Consider the following 23,160-nt stretch of genomic DNA (forward strand, 5'->3'; position numbering starts at 1 on the left):
GCATTTTTGTGTTCATTGACATATCCCCAGCGCCTAGAATGTTTTCTAACATATAGTAGTTTCTCAATAAATACTTGGTGAATGAGTGAATGTGTTGAATCAAAAAGAAGATAAAAACAATAATTACTGTTTTAAATTCTGCTATGTGTCGTGCTTTACACTAGGAGCTTTGCATGTATTATTTCACTTATTCCTCACAATGATATTATGATGTAGATAATATTTGCATTTTTCAGATGAGAAAATCAAGGCTCAGAGAGGTTATATAATTTGCCTAAAGTTAAGCATCAGCTAGTAAAAGGCAGAATAAGACCAAAGGACTCTTGAGAGTCACTGTTTGAGAAGATAAATTGCACACATAAAGAAATTCTACTGCTGTTTCTTAGCTGTAGAATTGGGGGCAAGATGTCCCCCATCCTTTTAACCCATCCCCACATACACACAGAAGTCTCTGTATAAGAGCTGTGAGGTCTTTGAAGGTAACTGATTATTCACTACCTGAAGTTGCCTTGATGCAGCAATTGCTAAAGAATGACAATGACAAATTTTGATGGGTGTGGCCACCAAGGGAACCCCAAGGCTAACTGTCTTTGCTTCTTATTTCAAGGATGCCTGTGAGATGTTGATGGGCACAATTTTGAAAGAACTTCAGAAGAACCCAGCCTCTACAGGGCAAGTGTCGTTAACTGAGAATTTATACCAGCCTCCTACCCCACAAGACTCAGGGCTGCGGGCTGGACTCATTATCACTGGGAAGACCCTGGATTTTGCCCTGCAGGAGAGTCTGCAGAAGCAGTTCCTGCAGCTCACTGCTTGGTGTCAAGCTGTGATCTGCTGCCGAGCCACGCCGCTGCAGAAAAGCGAGGTGGTGAAATTGGTACGCAACCATCTCCGGGTGATGACTCTGGCCATCGGTGAGTGGGAATGAGACCCAGCCCTGAGCTTCTCACATTCATGCCACAGCAGAGGTTGATGCTTCTATCTGTCCTTCCTTCTGTTTACCCTCTGTCTGTCTTTTTCCTCCCCTACTTTCCCTCCCATTTTCCTCCTATCTTTCTCTGCATGTCCCTTTCACTCCTTCCCCCTTTCCATCACCTGTTTGACCACCTGCTATGAACCAGGTGGTAGGGATGTGACATGGAAAACAATATAGTCAGGACTCTTTGGGTTACATGTCAGAACCCCAAATCAACTGGGTAAGTAGGGTATTGTACTGAATCATAGAACTGAAAAACCCAGGGGTTCTACCTTCAGGAAAATTAAATTCAGGGACATGAACAGTTCATTTATTTATTCATTCAACAAATATTTATTGAATGCCTTCTATGTACCAGGCATTTTTCTAGGCAATGGAGATACAAGAGTATATAAAACAAATTGCCTTTTCTTAAGGAGCTTACGTCTAGTAGGAGGACATAACGGTAAAAAAACAAAACAAAACCAAAAAGGCATAAGTGTAAAATATCAGATGGTGACAAATTCTATTGAAGAAATAAAGCAGAGCCAGGGGGTCATAGAGCCTTGAGAGAAGGCAGAGGCTTGAAGGAAATGGTAAGGGATCCATGGGACATCTGGGGAGAGAGCATTCCTGGTGGAGAAGACAAAGTGAAGGCCATGGTCCATGATTGATGTGTCTGAGGCCAAAGTAGATTAAACAAAGAGAAGAGTTTTCTGCAGGTCAATAAAGGGCAGAGTGGTGGCAAGCGGCCAGATAATGTAGGATCTTGGAGGCCATTATAAAATTTTGCATTTTATCTGAAGAGATAGGGAGCCTTTGGAGGATTTTAAGCAGAGCAGGCACATGATTTGCCTTAGGTTTAAAAGGATCACATTGGCTGCTGTGTTGAGAGTAACTGTTGGAGTGCAAGGACGTAAGCAAGGAGACCAGTTGAGAGGATATTGAAATAATTCAGGCAAGATGATCTGCTCCCAGATGGGAGCAGATGGAAGCAGAAAAGGTGGTGGGACATGGTCAGATAATGGACATGGTTTGAAAAAGAGCTGGTGACATTTGTTGTTGGATTAGATATATTATATGATAGAAGAAGTCAAGGGGGATGCCAAGGTTTTGTCTCTAAGAACAGAAAGGGCAGAGCTGCCATTTACTGAGATGGGGTCAAGGGAATCCAGAGTTTGAAAAGTCCATTAGATGTCTAAGCAGTGATGTCGGGTAGGCAGTTGGATATAAAGGCTGGAATTTAGCAATGAGGAACCAGCTAGAGATATAAATGTGGAAATCATAAGTCTCGTGGTAATAGTTAAAGCCATGATATTAGATGAGATCACAAAAAAATGAGTATAAATGGAGAAGGGAAGCAGTAAGATATTGAGCTCTGAGACGCTCCAGTGTTGAGAGATTAACGAGATGAGGACTCAGCCACCTCTTTCAGTCTGTTTTACCCTGGATTGTTTTCAGTCGCCCTCCCCTCAGGGTGCTGATATAGCCACTGACAATTCCCAGGGTTACATCCTTTCCTGTTAGCAACCTGAGTGAAAAGGGTGAACCTCTTTTTAACTTGCTGGAGTAAAGCATCAGGATTAGGTGGAATTTTCTTCAATTATCTTATTGAATGAGCATATAAATGAGTGAATTGTTCAAGCCCCTGGATCCAGATGTTCCCGAGGCTGGAACCTCCAGACTTTTCAGTGATGTCACTTAAGCTGAGTCCTGCTCATCTCTGAACAAATCACTGAGACCAGGAAACAGAAGTTGCTAATTGTCCAGGCCTGGGTCAGTTGCCCATCCTAAATCTGGGGGTTTGAGTCGTCCTAACAAACCACGTGGACTCAGAGTTCCCAAGGAAAATCGGGATACGGTTATCAGAAAACAAGTGAATGGTTGGTGGGCAGTTGGGAGGAACAAATGTTTATTACCAACAGGAATGTAATTCTTCCTCTATAAGAAGCTTCCTATATGTTGGGGAGGCCAGGAAATCTGTATGCAACCTTAATACCATGTGACATATGTGACAGAAATACACAGGGTCATGCTGGAAGGGTCATCTGATCTAAGGGAATATGAAAAGGAATATGAGAAGGAGGAAGTGACATCTAAACCGAGAGCATGAGCAATTGAAATCCAGCAAGGTGATGTGAGGGTAAGGAAGACAGTGTTATAAGGATAAAGAAACAGCATGTGCTGTGCAGTGGCTGGGAGGATCAGGGTATATATGGAAAATTGAAAATAGAGTAAGTGACATGGACAAAGGGGAGATCAGTCCAGGTAAGTGGCTTAGCCTGAAGCATTTCAAGGCAGTCTTGAGTCTGGAATTCTTCCTGATGGTAGTGGGATGACACATTTAATTTCTGCTTAACTAGCTTCCAGGTATCTTGGAGACATGGGATAAACTTTGAAGGATTTGTTCACTTGAGTGGCCACTATTGATTTGCAAATTTTATATCTTTCTTTACTCCTCTTATGTTTCTCACCTTTTCTTCTGCCTCATGAAGGTGACGGTGCCAATGATGTTAGCATGATACAAGTGGCCGACATTGGGATAGGGATCTCAGGTCAAGAAGGCATGCAGGTGAGTGAATGTTGTGCACCCAAGTACCATAAACTTGACCTGCCCACCCTAAGGCAACAGTCTCCATGATAAAATCTTCTGTGGTGGAGTGAGGCTGCCTGTAGTTAGCTCAGGAGTGGGAGACAGGAAGTTTATCCATTCATTCATTGATTATTTACTGGGTGAGGATTATGGTATTTTCCTGGGTAATTTTAACTGTGTGTTTCACTTGTTCAGTTTAAAAAATAGAGCTTATCTAGATCATAAGACTATATATTTTTAGCCCTGCAATAACTATGTAGCTTCTGATACTGACTAAAGCTACTAAGGATTTGAATAAAGAACCTAAATATCTGGAAGAGGGAGGGAGAAGATCTGAGAGAATGAGAATGGGGGAGGTGGTAGTGTCCTATTTGCATACGTGTGTGTGTGTGTGTGTGTGTGTGTGTGTGTATGTGTGGGATAGTATTTTAGGCACAAAATTCACATAGAAGCTTGTCAAAAAGACTGCTTTTCATGTATGGAGCAAATGCTCTCAGAGGAAGGTGGGATATGAGGCTTAGGGTTTCCTGAGAATTGTAAATTAGGACATCTCCACAGAAGATGAGGAATTCAAATACGTCTTTGTCTGACACGTTATACAAAGTCCTATAAAGGCATAACTGCAATACACTTTAATATTCTCCTCATTGAGGAGAAGCAAATGCACATTGTAATGCACAGAGTTCTTTCTCAGGGAGCTGCTTGTAGGGAAAGTGCATTTGCTGAAATTACATCATGAGTAGTAACCAAAGAGAAGTCTTGTTTCATGCGACCATATTGGAAAGCTAAGTAGTAACTCCAGGCAACCTGTTAAGCTCATGTATTCATGAGTTTTTGTTTGTTTTGGTTTTTTTTTTTGGTCTACACATAAGGTTTAAACCACGTATTTGACTAATCAGAGTTTGCTGATGGTCAGGCTGCCCATGCTGTGTCTGTTCTAACATGTTTGATTGCTCCGTGGCACTCTCTCCCCATTGCCTCTGCAGGCTGTGATGGCCAGTGACTTTGCCGTTTCTCAGTTTAAACATCTCAGCAAGCTCCTTCTGGTCCACGGGCACTGGTGTTATACACGACTTTCCAACATGATTCTCTATTTTTTCTACAAGAATGTGGTATGTAAGTCCAGAGAATTTGTCCTTTCCCCCTTCTCACCTGCCACTTTTGCTTGCATGAGGGATGAAGACAAAGTGCTCTACACCAAGCTACTTTGCTTATTGATGTTTTGGGAGCAGCCAGGAGCATTCCTACCACCTTTCCAGAAATAATCTGGGAATGTGCTGTGTTTCCGCTGCTGACAGTAAATTGCTAGGCTTGTCCATCGGCTGGCATTTTCTATTCCCTATGTATTTAAATTCAGTTAAGTCCTATCTGGTTCATTTAAAATCCAGTTTTTGACCTTCTATAAAAAGGTTGTGACAGGCAGAATTATGAAATGTGTAAAGCTATCTGTCAATAGAGAATGAAAAGGTTTGCTTCCATTTTACGGGAGATATCAAAAAATATCTGCTGTTCCCAAATTGACATCCCCTGTGGTATATTGAAGACACAGATACACATGAAAATCCACTATAATGCCTTAGCCTGTAGCTGGTTGGCACTCACAGATGCAAGAATTCTCTAGCAAAAAATATAAAATGTGTTTGTGCTTGGGCGTTATTTGATGGTCAAGGAATTTTATTTTCGTTATATAATTCCTAAAAGGGAAAAATATGATTAGAAGTCCTGCCTTCTAATCTTTGGCAGTCCATTTAAATTGCAGTTTCCTCTTTTACAAGATCATGCTGGGCTTAGATTGTTCCACTCGAGTCCCTTATAGGTGGGCTGATTATGTGAATAGGTCATGATTTTAAGACCAAATTTATTCTTAGTCTTTAAAGTCTAAGTGTAGCATGTTAGTAGGAAACGTAAGTTTACATCACTCTATTGAAATGCCATCTTTAGGGAAAAAATAACTTTAATAGATCATTTTTAGGATATCCCAAATGTGTAATTTAGATGTGTGTGTGTCTATCTGTCAGCAAGAGCATTTTTTTTTCCTGTAGAACAATGAACTTTTTAGGAAGCTCTCAGTACTTTACTAATTAGAATTAGCACATTTAGTCAAAGTTTAACAAAATTTTGATACTTTATGAAAATATTTGAAATGTGTAACTTCTCTGCCTGAGTGTGTGATTCGGGGGAGAGCTGTGATTTACATTCCAAGACCTAGTGGTCAATGACTTTTAGAGAGGAGCCCTTCTCCCAAGTTATTTTTTTTTTAATACCTTTGCATTTTTCTACCTTCTCTTCTATTGCAGTGCGGCCCACTCTCCTCCCTGCTCCTTTGAACCCCAGATTAAACCCAAGGGTTAAGAAACACTAATATTAGAAAGAGATGCCACATGCTCTTGGAGAGAGAGAGAGTGTTTATTAGTAGTGGGTACATCACCAGGGAGCAAGCACCCTGTGGTCTCTCTGCTCTGTAACCCTAGGGTGGCCATTCATACTGGTATCCTCCAGACTTAATTTCTGCCTCTTACTTACCTAGCCAAACAATGCTGCTCTATAACTGTGGAGAAAAGGGCCAGTATCAGAAGCCATTGGAGTAGGTTATCTTTCTGAGACTATGGTTCTTGGGTCTTGGACAACTTTTGAGATACTGATGAGGACTGTGGATTCACTCCCCAAAACAGTGCCCCAAACCACGTGTACCCCAGATTGACACATTTTCAGGAGCTGGGCATAACGCATGTCCATGGACCCTAAACTAAGAAACTCTATTCTATGGATTGTGGTCCCTGTCCTAGGTGTTCTAGTGTATCTACAATGCCAATGATAACCATATCTTAATATTTGGAAGCCACTTTAGAGGTCATGAACACTTTCTAACTTGATCTTGATACTAAGCCCTGAGATGGTATAATTCTCATTTTTCAGATGAGGAAATCAAAATTTAGAGAGGTTAGGAAAATGGCCTAAAGTGAAACAATTAATAGGAAATGTCCCCAGGCCTTGAAATAAGACCTCCTAAATCTAAGTCCAGTGTCCTTTCCTGTGGCCTGCCTTGCTTGAGGGCACAGAGCTTTTGCTATTGTAGACTTCCTTGGAGCCAAAATGCTGGAGGAAACAATGTAGGATATATGTTCCTAGTCTCTAGGGTAACCAACTGTCTTGGTTTGCCTGTGACTGTCCCAGTTTTAACAGTGAGAGTCCCATGTCCTGGAAAACTCCTCAGTCCCAAGAAAACAGGGATGGTTGGCCACCCTGCTGGCACCATCCCATTTTACTGCTAAAAAGTAATCGTGAACCCTGAAAGCAAGAGAATTAACACTTGTGTACCTGCTACGTACTAGGCACTGGGCTAAGCTCTCATCATCTAGAGCTAAAATGTCTCAATTTGAATACTGGCTCTGCCACTTATTAGCCAGATAACTTTGGGCAAGTTCCTTAGCTTTTCTGTGCCTCAGTTTCCTCATCTGTAAAATGAAAACAACAGTAATTCCCAAGTTGTTACAAAGATTAAATGAATTATTTGTAAAGCTCTTAGAAGAGTGCCAGCACCACATAGTAAGTGGGGTGTGTGTGTATGTGTGCATTTTGATTTAATAAAACGTTTACCAAAAAGAAACTGCAAGGTGAGTTGTGCCCTTCCATTCTGTAAGTGAGGAAACTGCGCTGAGCTAGAGGCTGAGCTCACACGGCTCAAAATGGCAGCGTATAGGAAGCAGTGCTGTTTCTAAGATGCCCATGTTCCTCTTTGTGTCCTAGGCCTATGTGAACCTCCTTTTCTGGTACCAGTTCTTTTGTGGGTTTTCAGGAACATCCATGACTGACTATTGGGTTTTGATCTTCTTCAACCTCCTTTTCACATCTGCCCCTCCTGTTATTTATGGTATTTTGGAGAAAGATGTGTCTGCAGAGACCCTCATGCAACTGCCTGAACTTTACAAGAGTGGTCAGAAATCAGAGGTAGGTGCTAAAGCAAGAGTGCTTAGACCAGTACACCACCATTGTCAAAGCCACAGAATTTCCAATCAGACAGCTCAAATATTGTGAGAACTATTTAAAACTGTTTGAATTGTGTGGTTGTTTCAAAAGATCTCTACTAACATGGCAGATATTAAGTTACTTGTTTCTGAGATGAACACGGGTAAAACTATGAAAGCCTTAGGTACTTATAAAAAGAAATCCAGTGTTTACACCTTACAAGTAATAATATCTAGCATTTACCGAACCCCACTGTGCCATCTATTGTGCGAACTACTAACCATTCCCTGTCTCATTTATCCTCACAAAAACACTGAGAGAGAACATAGTATTCTTCCCTTCTGAGGTGAAAAATCTGAAAATCAAAGAGATTAAGTAATTTTTCTAAAAATCTCACAGCTAAAAATGGCAGAGCCAGAATGTGAACCCTTCTCAGTCTGATTCCAAAGCTAAAGTTAAGTTCTTCAGGTTCTACTGCCATTCAAAGCAGTGGAGTGATCTTAATGGCCCCCTCTCCCTAAAACCATGCCCTGCCTCCACTTAGTTGATCTTAGTCCTATCAATCTACTTCTGATATATTGCTCATATCAATCACCGCCTTTCCACCCTTCTGTCACTACCCTCATTGTCTCCTGCCTACAGTATTGTAGTAGCTGATTAATTGGGCTAGCTCTCTCAAAACTCTTTTCTTTCTAATTCATCTTTCACAAAATTAATAATAACCAATGTTAATATAGCACTTATGAACATTTATGTAATGCCTGCTGTATGCTAGGTACTGTTCTAAGTACGTAACATACTAAATCTAATCCTCAAAATGACCCTGCAAGGTAGGTGCTATCATTATCCACACTTCGTGGATGAGAAAAGTAGGGCACAGGGAGGTACATGATCTGCCTGTGTCACAGGGCTCGTGGGTGGTACAGTTGAACTGAGCCCACACTGTATACCATTATGCTATGCTGCAGGAGGAACATTGGTGCTATCTTTAACCCTCGGGTCCCCCCCACCACTTGGTATTTCATGGCAAGAAATCCAAAGCGCTCTCACAAGTACGTTGTTAGGGTCACAGGAACTGAGGTGGACCTGGAGCCTATGGACACCTATCAGTGGGCAAAGTTGAGGGGTCAGTCTAGTCAGATATCCTAGTCTTGAGAAGAGGGCTCTCTTAGTCAGGACTCTTTCAGTTGCAAGTGACAGAAAACCAGCTCAAATTGGCTTAATTAAAAAAGGAAATTTATTGGCTCACATAGCTACAAAATCCGAGAGTAATGGTGACAGAACGCTGTTATTCTTAAAGCAACTGTAAATGTCCCCGTTATGACTCATTGGCCTAGCTTGAGTCTCATGCCTTTCCCTGTGTTTATCACTATGGTGAGGAAGATCATTTCCTCATTGACCAGGCCTGGGACATATATCATTCCTGAAGACAGAGCTGAACCACACGAACAGACTGGGAAGAAGGGTTTCCTATAGAAGGACTGGACAGACAAAAATGAGACCCACCATAAGAAATCTGTGTGTTGGGCTTCACTCACTGTTCTAAAGTCACTGACCCGGATTAGCACATATTGGAAATAATGGGTTATGTTAGCCTGAGTTTAAATTCTGGTTCTGTGGTGTGTGACCTTGATACGTTATTTAACTTGCTTGTACTTCCGTTTCTTTACTTTGTGGAGATGGTGTGAGGTTTCAGTAAGATAATATGTGTAAAAGTTCCAGCCTTATTAAGCTCTCAATATTGTTATTTTTACCTGCCCCCCCCCCAAAATAACCATAAATTTGAGTAAGTCCTGGATTTAAAATGATATGTTTATTTTCATCAGTCTAACTTTATTCTGACTTGAGCTGCCTTTCCAGACTGGAGAGTAATTTAATGTCCTTAGGCTACCTGGAGCAGCCATCACAGAGGGGATGTCACACATTCAGCTTTCAAGGAAGAAGAAATCCTTAAAATCCTTTAATATCATCCAATCCATTCAGATCAAGGAACTACATGGGGTTTTCCTAAAGGAGTCCAATCTGACTTAAAGTTCAAGGCCAGGATGCAGGAATGTATGGTTGATATTAATGAGGGTTGTCCTGTACCCCGGGCCTAAGTTAAATTTCAAGTCCATTGGGGAAAGAGGAGTGAAGGGGGACCTTCAAAGTTTTTTATAGCTGGTATTTTAAAAGCCTGTTTGTACAGACTGAAGATTGTCATTGGTCCTCACCCTTGGAAGAGTTGAGGTCATTGTTTCCTGTTGTTGAACCCTGCTATCAGTCCTCTGCACACATTGTTCTATTGAGCTGGCCAATTTTATAATACATGGTAATAGCAGGCGGATTCCCAGCATGTGTGGCTATTGATAAAGGGTAATTGATTTCATTGACTTTACCTTCCAGAAGAGTTGTCCTTTCTTTGAACTTGGCCTCCAAGCAAATTCTATTTTATGCTTGGGCCATTTCCTGTTTTCAGTGTCATGATATATATTCTCCAGGGTTTTGAAGCTCCCTCCTTGAAAGGAGATGGGTCTGGAAGACTGCAGTCAGATGCTTCCCTTCCAAGAAGCAATCGTCTATTACCCATCTCTCATCACCCACACAGTACTTTCTGGCTTTGACTCCATGTCCAGATTTTCCCTTTCAGTTTCCAGGAGACGTCATGAGTTAATACCTTTAGCTTCTCATTTCTCTGGTCCTTGACCCTTCTCTACTTCCCCTTACTCACATGACTGTGGAGAAACTGTACTTTTTACCTTTTTGCTCCAGGTCTTTTGAGCAACCTCTATTCCCCCAGAAGCATGAAGTTAGATTTCAACTTATCTCCAAATTGTTCTTTCTTGTCCAGTGGCATTTTGGTTGCCCCTTTGACTGTCACATCCTCTTCCACCATTTGATTGTGCTTCTGCCTAGATTTTTATGTACACTTGGATGAAGAAAGGCAGGTAGAATATTCCATCATTTCCAATGAGGAAATAGTAAAAGAAGATATAGGGAAAAGTAGACTGGAAACAAGGACTCTTTATTGCTTTGATTTTCCAGAGGACAAAGAGATAAAAAAGGGATAGATGTAGAAATTACAAGTGAAGTCTTTCAAAGAATGGGAAGAATGTATATGGAGAATTTGTATATTTATAAAACTTTGTTCTTTAGGAGACAGTTTTCAGGGAAATTTCTGTCTCTCTTTCCATTTAGAAGGAAATAAGACTAAGAACATGTTCAGAAAAGAGAAGACTAGCTCAGAGATCTGACATATATGTTACTATTTTTGTCCATGGCAAACATCACTAATAAACTATAGCCCTCTGTCTTTCCTGCTGGATCTGAACGCAGCCTCAGAATCCTTCTGAACACAAATTACCGTTCAATCGGAGTTGGCTCTTGTTTGAAAACCTGTTTTCAATCACTTGACTAGTGTCTCTACTTGATCTTTCTCTTTTTTTCTACAAGTTTTTGGTAGGAAGCAGTTTAGCACATGAAAAGTTATATAAGAATAGTTTATTAATCCAACAAATATTTGTTGAGTACCTGCTATGTACCAGGCACTGTTTTAACCACCTGAATAGAAGAATCAAAGTCCCACTCTATGAGGCTTGCATTCTGTTGAGAGAACTAGAAATTAGAGAAACAAATCAGATTATTTCTGATCGTGATGAGAGACTTCTCAAGATGCCATGGTAGTAAGTGATCTGGTGGGCATAACTTTTATTCTGGTCTGGGGGTGCCTCTGTGAGGAAGTGATATGAAGCTAGGATTTAAGTAATGAGGAACTGGCCATGTGGGAGGTCCAGGGCAAAGAATTCCTGGCGGAGAGAATAGTGCAAGTAAAGCCCAGAGGAAAGAATGGATTTGGCATGTTTGAGGAATAGAACGAAGGTCCCTGTGGCAGGAGCATGGTGAATGAGGGTCAGAATGGTAGGGGGTGACCCTGGAGAGCGGGGGGTCCAGTGGGCAGACCATGCAGGACCTAGGAAGGAACTTAGGTTGTATTGGAAATGCACTGGGAAGTCATTGGAGGAGGTCAATTTGATTAATTTGGGATATGGCATGACCTGATTTACAGTTTTTTAAAGACCATCTGGCTGCTGTGGGAAGACTGGATTAGAGGTAGGAGAGGAAGCAAAGAGGCCAGTTAGGTGGCTGTCCAGTCATTCATAGAGAGAGTTGATGGTGAACTGGAATGAAGGGAGCAATGGAGACAGAGAGAAGTGGGCGGATTTGGAGAAGTTTTTGAAACAGTACTTTTCTAATTAATAGGAAATGGCAAGTTAGTACTACTATCCCTATGTCAGATTTAAGATTGATCCAGTGATTAAAGCACCATGAGTTGAAGGCGAGTTCCTTCAGGGATTTTTTTTTCACCTGTGACAGCATCTCATTCAACTGTCACCCCTTGTTCTTCCACCACGATTTACAAATCTCACCTGTTTTGTGAGTGAGACTGAAGGAATAGAGTTTTCTCTCAGAGAAGCAAACTAAGTCCTGGCTTGTGTTGTTCCTTGACATTTCTTTGACCCTTATAAGTCTTACTCCCTGTTTCATTTTCAGGCATACTTACCCCTCACCTTCTGGATCACCGTGTTGGATGCCTTTTATCAAAGTCTGGTCTGCTTCTTTGTGCCTTACTGCGTGAGTCCTTGTTCACTCAAAGTATTTGTTATTAATGAATCAGTGATGCTTCCTTGTACTTTGTTGCTTGTATCAGCATATAGAATGTGTATATTAGAGTAGATTTCTCATATAATGAAGTTGATTATTTAACTGCCTAAATTATTATAACCCCCCCTTCCAAATATGTTAGGGAATGGATTAAATTTTGAAAGAAGTATCTAGTTGACTCTTCTTGAGTCTCTTTTTAGCCTTGTACTGCTTTATAATTTTCATCAATGACATGAATAAAATTGAAAGCCTGGCCATATAATTAGACGAGTCAAAATCAGAAAGGCAAAGTCAGAATATGAAGATTGTTATTAGTGAGTGCTGGGCTACTTCTACCAGGATGACATTCAGAGTACTAAATTTAAGCTCTTATAAGGAGTCTCCCCAAAACTAACAAACCTGTTTTACAGGTAAAAAAAAAAAAAAAAAAAAAAAAATGAAGGAAATGTGACTGGGCAAAGATTATCTAAAAATTAATTTAAAAATTTAGGCCAACACCAAGCACAAACAAGCATAATATAGTTGCCCATCCACACACAACCCTCCCTGGAAGAAAACACTAGTTTTATCTCAGATAATATTAATAAAAGTATAGTATTAAGGGGCCGGCCGGGTGGCGCAAGTGGTTAAGTGCGCGCGCTCCGCTGCGGCGGCCCGGGGTTCGCTGGTTCGGATCCCGGGCGCGCACCGAAGTACTGCTTGGTAAGCCATGCTATGGCGGCGTCCCATATAAAGTGGAGGAAGATGGGCATGGATGTTAGCCCAGGGCCGTCTTCCTCAGCAAAAAAAGAGGAGGATTGGCGGATGTTAGCTTAGGGCTGATCTCCTCACAAAAAAAAAAAAAAAAAAAAAAAAAAAAGTATAGTATTAAAATTGAAAAAGATAGGACCAGCTCTGTGGCCTACTGGTTAAGTTTGGTGCACTCCACTTTGGCGGCCCAGCTTCAGTTCCCAGGTGCAGACCTACACTACTCGTCAGCAGCCATGCTGTGGCAGTGACCCACATACAAAAGAGAGGGAGATGGGCACAGATGTTAGCTCAGGGCGAATCTTCCTCAAGCAAAAAGAGGAGGATTGGCAACAGATGTTAGCTCAGGGCAAGTCTTCCTCAGCAAAAAAAAAAAATGAAAGAGATGAAAATCTCCAAGTTAAGAATTTTTCTTCTTTATTCAGATAAAATGCCTTGAATTAGCCCAGCTATGATATTATGGATAGACTGCATTTCAAGAGGAATATACATAAGGCTATCTGAAGTGTATTCAGAAAAGAATGGCTAGAATCGTGAAAGATCAGAAAATTGTGTCATTTGAGGAACTTGAAGACATATACATAGGATAGGAGGGCATATTTACTTAGCAGAGATATAAACTCGGGATAGCCTTAAAGCTTCTTCAAAGGTTTGCAGCTCCGTTAACAGGAACATATTTGATATTTCTCTATGACTTAATGAGCCAGAAGTATGAGTAAAAGGTTCCAGGAAGATAAATTATGATTCAGAATAAAGAGGAATTTCAACTGATAAGTTCCAAGATTAGATGCCTGTCTGGAAGAAAGTCAGTCTCTCTCTTCTGAAAACGTTCAAGTTTATCCTAAATGACCAGTTATTATGACCATTGTAGAAGGAACTCAATCCTCATTTGAGCTGTAGAATAAAGTGAGTGTGCTCAACTCTCTAAAATCACCTACCGTTATCCTCTCTTTGTAGACCTACAAGGGCTCAGACATTGACATCTTTACATTTGGAAACCCCCTGAACACGGCTGCTCTGTTCATCATTCTCCTCCATCTGATAATTGAAAGCAAGAGTCTGGTGAGTGGTTTTCCTGCCTCTGAAGTAGCCTGAAACTTTGCTTGGGGAAATGTCTTCTATTAGCAGTAACCCTGATAAGCCCTTCATGCCTAGAAGACAAGTGGTAATGAGAAGCGTAATGACACCATGTAAGAAGGGTGATTCATGGCTACTGATCATTGAATGCCATTATTTTGAGGTTGATTTGCAGCCAGGGAAAGTGGAAAACACCTGCCTGGTGGCCTTGGTGGTATCCATGGTGGATGGTTCATGGAGGTGTGAGTCAGGCTGGAGAAACAATTACCTGTCTATGGCCAGCATTCTTCAAGACCAAGCTGATGCCTTTTAACTAAAATAAAAAGAGATGTTATGCCATAATCTTGGTACACTGACTTTAGTAAGTGATGATTTTATGCCTTTCTTAGAATACAAAAAAATATCTTTTTCTCTCTCCAGAATATCTACCTTTCACTTAAATCCAGGTGATTTTTTAACTTAGTTGCTGACTTGATAAAGTTTTCTTTTCATCTAAATGATTGCAATGTATCTCTCTACATCAAAGCTAATGTGTAGGGTTCATATGAGAGCTTTATTGTCATCCTCCCTTCTTCGCAGACACAGAGCATCCCACCCATATCTGGAGAATAAACCACCTCTGTGATTATTTAATGCTGCTCACTCATTTCCATTGTCATTGTCTCTGGTGTGGTCGAAGCCACTATCCTCTCTTCCTGGACTATTGCTACAGCCTCTTGAGTCTTCCCACCTCTCCTCTTGGCTCCTCCAGCCTTTCTCCATATAACAACCAGATTCATCCTTTTGAAACACAAGTCATATCTGTTTGCTCTCCCTTGGGTGAAACCCTTCAGTGGTTTCCCATCGTACTTGGAATAATATCTAAAAGCCCTAAGACGACCTAAAGGCCTCATGCGACGATGCCTCTACTTCTCTCTCCAACCTCATTCCACTTCTTCATGGGCGGGAACCACACTGTCCCTCTTTCAGTTTCTCACATACATTGAGCTCATTACCACTGCAGGGCCCTAGCATTTACCACATCTGTGGATGAGACTATTCCTATTCCCTCTTGGATCCCTGCACTTTACCAAGCTCAAATGTTATTTTAGGTCTCCACAAAAATGCTGCTTCCCCTAAGAGCCGCTCCCTAACCATCCATTTTCTCATACCATATTCTTGTTTTTATTCATAGCTCTAGTAATAATTTTATAATGTTCATTTAATTTTGTGATTCTCTGATTCATGTTTATCTTCCTCATTAGGCTATAACCTCTTTGAGGGCAAGGTTCATGTATACTTTGTTCCCCACTGTATACCAGTATCTAGGACAAGACTAGCACACAGTATGTGCTCAAAAAATATTTGAATGGATAAATGAATGATTAAATGACTAATCAGTGTTTGGGGTATATTTACCATCCTGAAAGTGAATGCCTTTCAAACAGGAAATAGCTGAATGACATTATAGTTTACAATATATTATATGAGGTTATATTATAAAATTATTTATAATAATTTCTAAAGTAGGGCTGAATATTTTGACATCACTCACTTTGCTTATAACCTGCTGTAACCAATCCTTATAAGCCTAAGGTATAGTAAAAAGTTAATATCTGCAAATACCAGATGGGTAAAGTAAAGGGAATTCTAGAACTAAAATATTTGGAGTTGTTTTAATATCTATTTAATTTCATTTTAAGCAGTTGTGGAGGTACTTTTGGTTACTAAGGCTAGTACTAGGTACTTTTAGTTACTGCCTAAGGAAGTGTCATGAGTTCTGACATTTGTTAGTGTTCTAAAGGACCTAATGCATAAAGTGTGCCAGGCTGAGTTCACTGGTTATAAGCAGCAGCAATCTGTTCTGGCTAACCTGAGCAAATAGAAAAATCATTAAAATCATATTAAAGAACCATAGTAAAACAAAACAAAACAAAGACATCTCGAGGAAGCAGAGTGTGGCCCCAGAGATTCAGGGAACAGATACTAATGGACAGGCTTGTCAGGATGGTGCTCTGCTTTCAGTTGGCTCCCATCATTTTCTTTTCTTGCCTCATTGTGCTCCAAACTTAGTCCCTGGTGACAGAATTCTGTTTTCTAAGCTCGTCATAGGTTTTGGCTAGAGGACGAATATTTTGCCAAGACTGTGCATAATGCTGAGTGTCCTCATGGAGAAAAAGGGGAGTGAGAGCTAAGTGCCAGGAAAAACAGTGACTGGATAAAGGACGCATCATTAAAGAACTGTTTCTCATGCTAGAGCTCACAGCCTCTGAAGGTCCCTTGGCAATAAGAGTCAGCCATTCTGAGAATGTGAATCAGTTTCCCTTCACGCTCGTGCTCACCGTCTCATTGCCACCTCCCACCTCCCTGTTGTTTTTTGCCCAGTGTCCAGTTGACTTGAAATTCCTTGTATCAATTCACTTAAATGTGTCAACTCCATCAAGTCGCTATCTCGCTTGCCAAAAGGACATCTTAAGAGAAAAAACTTGGGGCAATAGGGCTCAATGGAAAGGAAGGACATTGGAGAAAGAAAGAAAAAAAATCAAGAAATCATTGTTTTAGAGGCATGATGATCTTAAGGATTTAACCAACATTTTCTGAGTAGTTTGTACATTTTACAAAAAATGAGCAGTCTTTGTGACTTTTGTGAAGATACCTATCATGGGGAAATACTTCGCAAGTTTAAGAGGAAAAAGGAGAAAATTGGATCTTGTTTGAAAAGTATAGCTCTAGAAAGTAAAAAAGACTAATAAAGGCAGCGCTTCCCCACAAAGCATAACAGGTTCCACCATGGTATATACACTGTGACTTTAGGTGGCACCGTACGCTGCACTAAAGAACACTGGATGCTACACAATGTGAAGGTGATTCTCTTTTCATACTCAGGATTATGTCAAAGAGGAAGTCTGTCTGGGGATGTTTTATCACAATAACTCGTGCTGATTTCTCTTTGTAACAAAGACAGATTAGATCCCAGACTCAGCACTACTATGACGGGTAATGCTGAAGTTACATTTAAGGTAGTAATCTGTTTTTTTTCCCCCAAAATAAAGTTAATTAAATTGTGAGTCAGTTTAAAGAAAAATATTAAGAAAAATAATATTGCAAGCTATTATGGATGTGAAGGTGACTAGGTTATGGTGTGTTGCACAGAGATTTATTTCTTGCTCATATAAAGTTAGCTAAGGTTCCAGACAGCTTTAGAGAGTTGTCCTCTGAGGGGTGGCTCAGCAACCCAGGCTGTGTTTTGTAGCTGTGCCATCTGGAATTGTCCCCAAGGGGAACTTCTTGGTCAGCATGGAAGGAAAGGACACAGCATGGAAAATTGAACACCAGGTCTTCCATGCTGCTAACCTGCAAGTTCTGCATATCCCTTCCATTTACATTTTATTGGTTAAAGCAATGTGGCCATGCTTAATTTCAAGAGGATACTAAAGTGAAATCCTCCGTATTAGGGGAAGAGAATGAGAATATTGGTGAGCAACAGCAATGTCCACCACCTATGTGGATGGATAAAGTTTCAGGATCACTGGGTTAAGGTATTGCCTTAATGAAGAAACAGACCAATGAGTGACTATATGAAAAAAAAATTAAGGAGGGAATCCAAACACCTCATGGTACATGGACCACACAAAATAAACTAGTCATCAGAATTACCTTTTGGCATTTGACTTAGTTTTACAGAATTTAAACAGTGATATGAGCTAGTCACAAAAGATGCTCTTGTCTGATCTCATCAGTATTTTGTGTTTTGTTCACTAAGGTTTGTTATACCATTCATCCACTGCTTAGACATGTTGTCTCTTCAACAGAGTGCTTTTGCCAGGCTGGAAAACCCTATCAGAGAAAAAGAGTGTTCATATTCCCTGCTCTTCTTGTCTTGCAGACCTGGATCCATGTGCTGGTCATCATTGGTAGCATCTTGTCTTATTTCTTCTTTGCCTTGGCTTTTGGAGCCATGTGTGTAACTTGCAATCCACCATCCAACCCCTACTGGATTATGCAGGAGCACATACTGGATCCAGTATTCTACTTAGTTTGTGTCCTCACAACCTATGTTGCTCTTCTGCCCAGGTATGGTATTTGTTTTATCATCAAGAGAGTAAGTGAAATCATAGGCTTAGAATTCTTCAAGCAGCCACTAAGAATGGATGGCAGACCACGCTGTTTAGTAGTGGAGAAGTCAGTTTGTGTCCTCATTAAAAAATTGGTCTGTGTCCTCATTAAAAAATTGGTCTTAATTTGCTTGGCTTAAGCAAACTGAAGACTTATTTCTCTCTCATGGAAAATTCTAATCTGGTTAACAGTCCACAAGGATAGGGCAGCTTTGCCTCACAAAGTTATCCAAGGACCTAGATCTTTCCCTCCCTCTTTTTGTTCTGCCATCTCCCAAGGGCGTTGCCCTCACCTGCATGATTGAAGATGACTCATCATCAGCATATCCACAGCATATCCTTCTCACAGGAGGGAGAAACAGAAAATGGAGGGCAAGCATCTTTCCTCTTTTTTTTTTTTTTTTTTTTTTTGATAATGGCATGACCCAGAAGTTGCACACATCATAGCTCATATCCCATTAACCAGAACCTAGGTATGTAGACTCTGAGTGGCTAAAATCTGGGGATTTCTAAAAGGAAGAAGGAGAGAATGGGTACTGAGAGACAAGTAGCAGTCTCCACTACAATCTGTAAATGCTGAAAACTTTACAACTTCCTTCCCTTATCTGACTTAAATTATCCTTCCCATTTTAGTTTAACTTGATTTCTAATATTGTATGGGATGGAAATGGCTAAGTATGCATGGATTTTTAATCTGTAGATTCTCTGAACTCTGTTAGAGCTCTTCCTCTTTATAGTTTTATAAGATCTGTCTGTTTTGCTGAAAACATTATAGCAAATAGTTGTTCTACCTTTTTAAACATGATATGAGAGTCAAAATGGTAATTTCATATTATTCTCTAACAGAGTTAACAAACGGTGGCTCACGGTCCAAATCTAGCCTGCTTGTTTTTGTAAAGTTTTATTGGAACATAGCCATACTCATTAATTTATGTATTGTCTATGGCTGCTTTTGCACTACAGCAGCAGAGTTGAATAGTTCCAACAGAGACTGCCTAGTTTGCAAAGCCTGAAATATTACTATCTGGCCTGTTAAAAACAAGTTTGCCAACCCCAATCTGAAATACCATCATAAGGCACAGTGGGGACAAACCCTTTGTTGGTGATGGACATCCCTTCTAGAAATGCATAAGAAAAACTCAGCTCACCCAAGTGGTGGTTATAGTTGCATACTTAACAATATCACTGTTAAACCGAGATGCTTCTGTAGTGCTCACTGTTGATTACCAATTTTCAGATTAAATACAGACAAGATGAACTTGTGAAACAGTTACTTTAAGGTTGTAGCCTTAAAAAATTCCTTCAAGAGCATTAACAGTACAATTGTATCTAATATTGTTTTGGTGGGCTGAAAAATGACCCCCTAGAAGATATCCATGTCCTAATCCCTGAAACCTGTGAATGTTACTTTATGTGGTAAAGAAGGACTTTGCGGATGTGATTAAATTAAGGATCTTGAGATGGGGAGATTATCCTGGATTATCTGGGTGGACCTTAAATGCAATCACAATTATCCTTATAAGAGGGAGGGAGAGGGACATTTGACACAGACAGAAGAGGAGAAAGCAATTTGACCATGGCAGCAGAGATTCTGTGGCCACGAGCCAAGGAATGCTGGCAGCTACTGGAAGCTGGAAGAGGCAAGGAATGGATTCTCCCCTAGAACCTCCAGGCATGGCCTTTCCAACACCTTGGTCTTGGCTGAGTGAAACTGATAGAACTGTGACAGAATAAATTTTTGTTGTTCTAAGCCACCAAGTTTGTGGTAATTTGTTACAGCAGCCATAGAAACAAATATAGACTTTGATACCAGGAAGGTGGGTCCTGCTGTAACAAATACCTAAAAATGTGGAAGTGGCTTTGAAATTGGACAATAGATAGAAGCTGGAAGGATTTTGAGGCAAATAATAGAAAAATACTAGGCTTCCTTAAACAGGTGTAGGTAAAAATATGGACATTAAAGTTCCTGCTGGTGAAGATTCAGAAGAAAGTGAGAAGCAAGGGTAGAAAAAGCCATATCATTTTAGAAAATACATATATCATTATAAACAGAATATTGTTAGAGATAAGAATGTTAAAGGCATTGCTGGTGAGGACTCGGAAGGAAATTAGGAACATGTTATTGGAAATTTGAGGAAAGAGGATCTTGTCAATATAGTGGCAGAAGACTTAGCTGAATTGTGTTCAGCTGCTAGGTGGAAAGCAGAATTTGTACACGATGAACTTGGATATTTAGCTGAGAAGATTCCCAAGCCAAGTGTTGAAGATCTGGTCTTCTTGCTGCTTATAATAAAATGTGAGAGAAAAAGAGACTGAAAGAACTATTAAGCCCAAAGGAACTAGATTTAGGAAATTCTCTGCCTATCTAGATTTCAAAAGTTGCAAAAATTAGGAGATTGACTGTTGGGTGTATGCTCTAGAGAAAAGGCCAAAAGTGAGGCTGGACAACATTTTGCTAGTGCTGAAGAGATTAGATGTGTGATTCATGGGCCCCTCAACTCTCTCAGCAGCTACCAGGAAAGGAGATGGGATTATACAGGAAAGATCTGTGGAAGACCCTCTTATCTAATCTCGTAAATCCCCGTGACATACACTGGAGACCCACAAGGTGTTTGAGAATCTTATAGCAGCATAAACACTGCCAGCTTGGATTGAAAGGGACAAGTTTGTGATAATTTGTTACAGAAGCCATAGGAAACTAATAGCTAGCATTTTTTTGAACACTTACTGTGTACCAACACTCTGCCTGCTTTCTATGTATTATCTCATTTAACCCTACATTAAGCCTATGAGGTAGCACTATTGGTATCTCTACTTTTACAGATTTTATTTAATTTTTATTTATTTAACAAGCACTTACAGAGCACTCACTATTTTCTAAGCGCTTTATAGATATTTATTTAATATTGTTATCTCCATTTTGTAGTTCACTTATTCTCTCCCTTTACCTCAAGGAGGCAAGTGGCCACCAGACCCTTTTACTTTTTCTAATCGGTGAGTATTGTTTGTGTCCCATGATGCATTTGAGGTGAATGTAATTCTGATGCTTTTTGTAACCTAGGTTTATATACCGAGTGCTTCAGGGATCCCTGTTTCCATCTCCAATTCTGAGGGCTAAGCACTTCGACAGACTAACTCCAGAGGAAAGGATTGAAGCTCTCAAGAAGTGGAGAGGGACTGGAAAGATGGGTCAAGTGACATTTAAGTATGTTGACCACTCAGCTACCAAGTCAGAGAGAAGACCCACGTCTGGCTCTTCTGATGTCTTTGCAATGATGTCAGCAACTTCTTGTGCTGTTGAGCAAGAAAACTTATCTGTACATGAAACTGCTTTAGACTCAGACTACTCTGACATGAAGCCCTCAGGGATAGCTGGACCTGCAAAGGGTTAAAAAAGTAGGATATCCTCCTTGGAGTTACAAGTATTTCTTCAAGTTTGGAAGAGGGACTTTGAAGAGGCATCTCTACCAAGCAAGAATGACTGGGATATTTCCTTAAGGGACTTTTGAACATTTTACTTGGCTTGGAAAAGCCGATGTGATGACCTTTATTGTATGTTTGTAGATACATTTGCAAAAGAAGACAGAGTTTGACCTGGACAGAGTTTGAGGAAGTGAAATATTTAATTCAGAATCAAATGCTTTTATGAAACTTTTTGGATTTTGTAAAAGCATTTTAATTGTCTTAGAAATACAAACATTTTCAAGGGGATTCATTTGAGATGTATTTATTTTACTGGGAGATCTCAAATTCCAGGGAAATGCTTTAAATGAGCAGACTTCAATCTGAATGTTTTTTTAACTAAGAAAAAAAGTAGTTTTTAGACTGATTAGTTAGAACTCAGGAGAATTCCACAAGAAAAAATGTTATAAATGGTTAATTTCCAGAGAAAAAATTCCTAAGAGCCTTTTAAACAACAGTGTACCTAAAATAGGGTAATAATTGTACTATTTAAAATATAGTGATTATTAGTAGATTTTTATTTCCTATGGGAAGATGCTTTTGGTCTTCTAACTGAAGATCTTAGGCATAACTCTCTGCTCATTTCAGTGTTCTCCTGAGGTGGAGCCTCCATTGCGATGGGGCAGGAGGGTGCCAGGGTTCCATAGGAACATGTTCCTCTCTCAGCTTCTAGTCAAAAGGAGACCTTTTATGAGGGCTGCTTCTGTGCAGATGTTGTCATTTGGGAAACAGAGGCCACTGGTGAGGCAGACAGAATCAGCTGAGCCTATAGCCCATTTGGCAATTTCCTGTATTCTAAAACTGACAATGAAAAATGAGACAATCAATTTCAAAACAATCTTCAAGAGACCATCTGAGGGTTCACAGTCTTTACAATACTCTACAACTTTTCTGGAGTTGTAACCTCTAAAAATGAGATATTATAAATTGAGACTAATACAGGTGGTTCTCAGGAGGTTCTTAAAAAAATTTGTTTTTTAATACATTTTAGGACAGGAATGTCTATAGCAGTTTAACTGCTGTTGCAAATCATGTATGCTGGCTTTAGTTGGAACAAAGAAACTACTTTATACCAAGTAAGGAAGTAAGGCCAGGTGTTATTATAAGATCATGTATTCTTGTTGGGTTCTTTTTTAAAATTCTATATCTGTTCATCTGAAAATTGTCACCCACCAATCACCCAGAATTTCCTTCATGAAATCTCCATGCTAGTGTTTCATGTGTATATCAAGATCTTCTTAATGACTATTAAACGATTCTTCTCAGGGCGTACTCTTCTACCTGCTGCCTACTGTCCTGGTCTGACACTTTTTGTAGCCTTCTGATATTATTGCAAATAGTCTTTTATATAGACATTTCTAGAACTTTCAAAATCCCACATGGCTAATGGAGGTTGCTTTCTGTTTTCTTATGATTTTTTTAAATAAACTGTTTAATAAATAACGTGTACCAAAAATTGTCATCCCTCCTGTAGATACTCACCGAATCCAACAGTAATTGGTACCAGAACTTAGAAGGAAAATCCCAAAGCCCACCTTTTACCAGAATATTGTTTTGGCCTTTTCTTATATGGAAAAATCAGTGATGTCTTATCATCTGTTATCCTCATAGCAGCTGGCATTCAT

At 40.0% G+C, this 23,160-nt stretch overlaps 1 protein-coding gene across 2 annotated transcripts in view; it reads left to right on the forward strand.

Annotated features, from left to right (window-relative positions):
• The window catches only part of ATP10D (ATPase phospholipid transporting 10D (putative)), a 110,050-nt gene extending 86,890 nt beyond the window's left edge, over positions 1–23,160 (forward strand). For both annotated transcript variants that reach the window (XM_058547002.1, XM_058547001.1), the window contains exons 16-23: positions 608–914; positions 3,451–3,527; positions 4,535–4,660; positions 7,296–7,496; positions 12,045–12,125; positions 13,860–13,964; positions 17,845–18,032; positions 21,135–23,160. In XM_058547002.1, coding sequence (XP_058402985.1) covers positions 608–914; positions 3,451–3,527; positions 4,535–4,660; positions 7,296–7,496; positions 12,045–12,125; positions 13,860–13,964; positions 17,845–18,032; positions 21,135–21,465 — 1,416 coding nt within the window. In that variant the 3' untranslated portion in view covers positions 21,466–23,160. The remainder of the gene's footprint in view (positions 1–607; positions 915–3,450; positions 3,528–4,534; positions 4,661–7,295; positions 7,497–12,044; positions 12,126–13,859; positions 13,965–17,844; positions 18,033–21,134) is intronic.

This window comes from Diceros bicornis, chromosome 8 (genome assembly GCF_020826845.1).
Source record: "Diceros bicornis minor isolate mBicDic1 chromosome 8, mDicBic1.mat.cur, whole genome shotgun sequence".
NCBI lineage: Eukaryota > Metazoa > Chordata > Mammalia > Perissodactyla > Rhinocerotidae > Diceros > Diceros bicornis.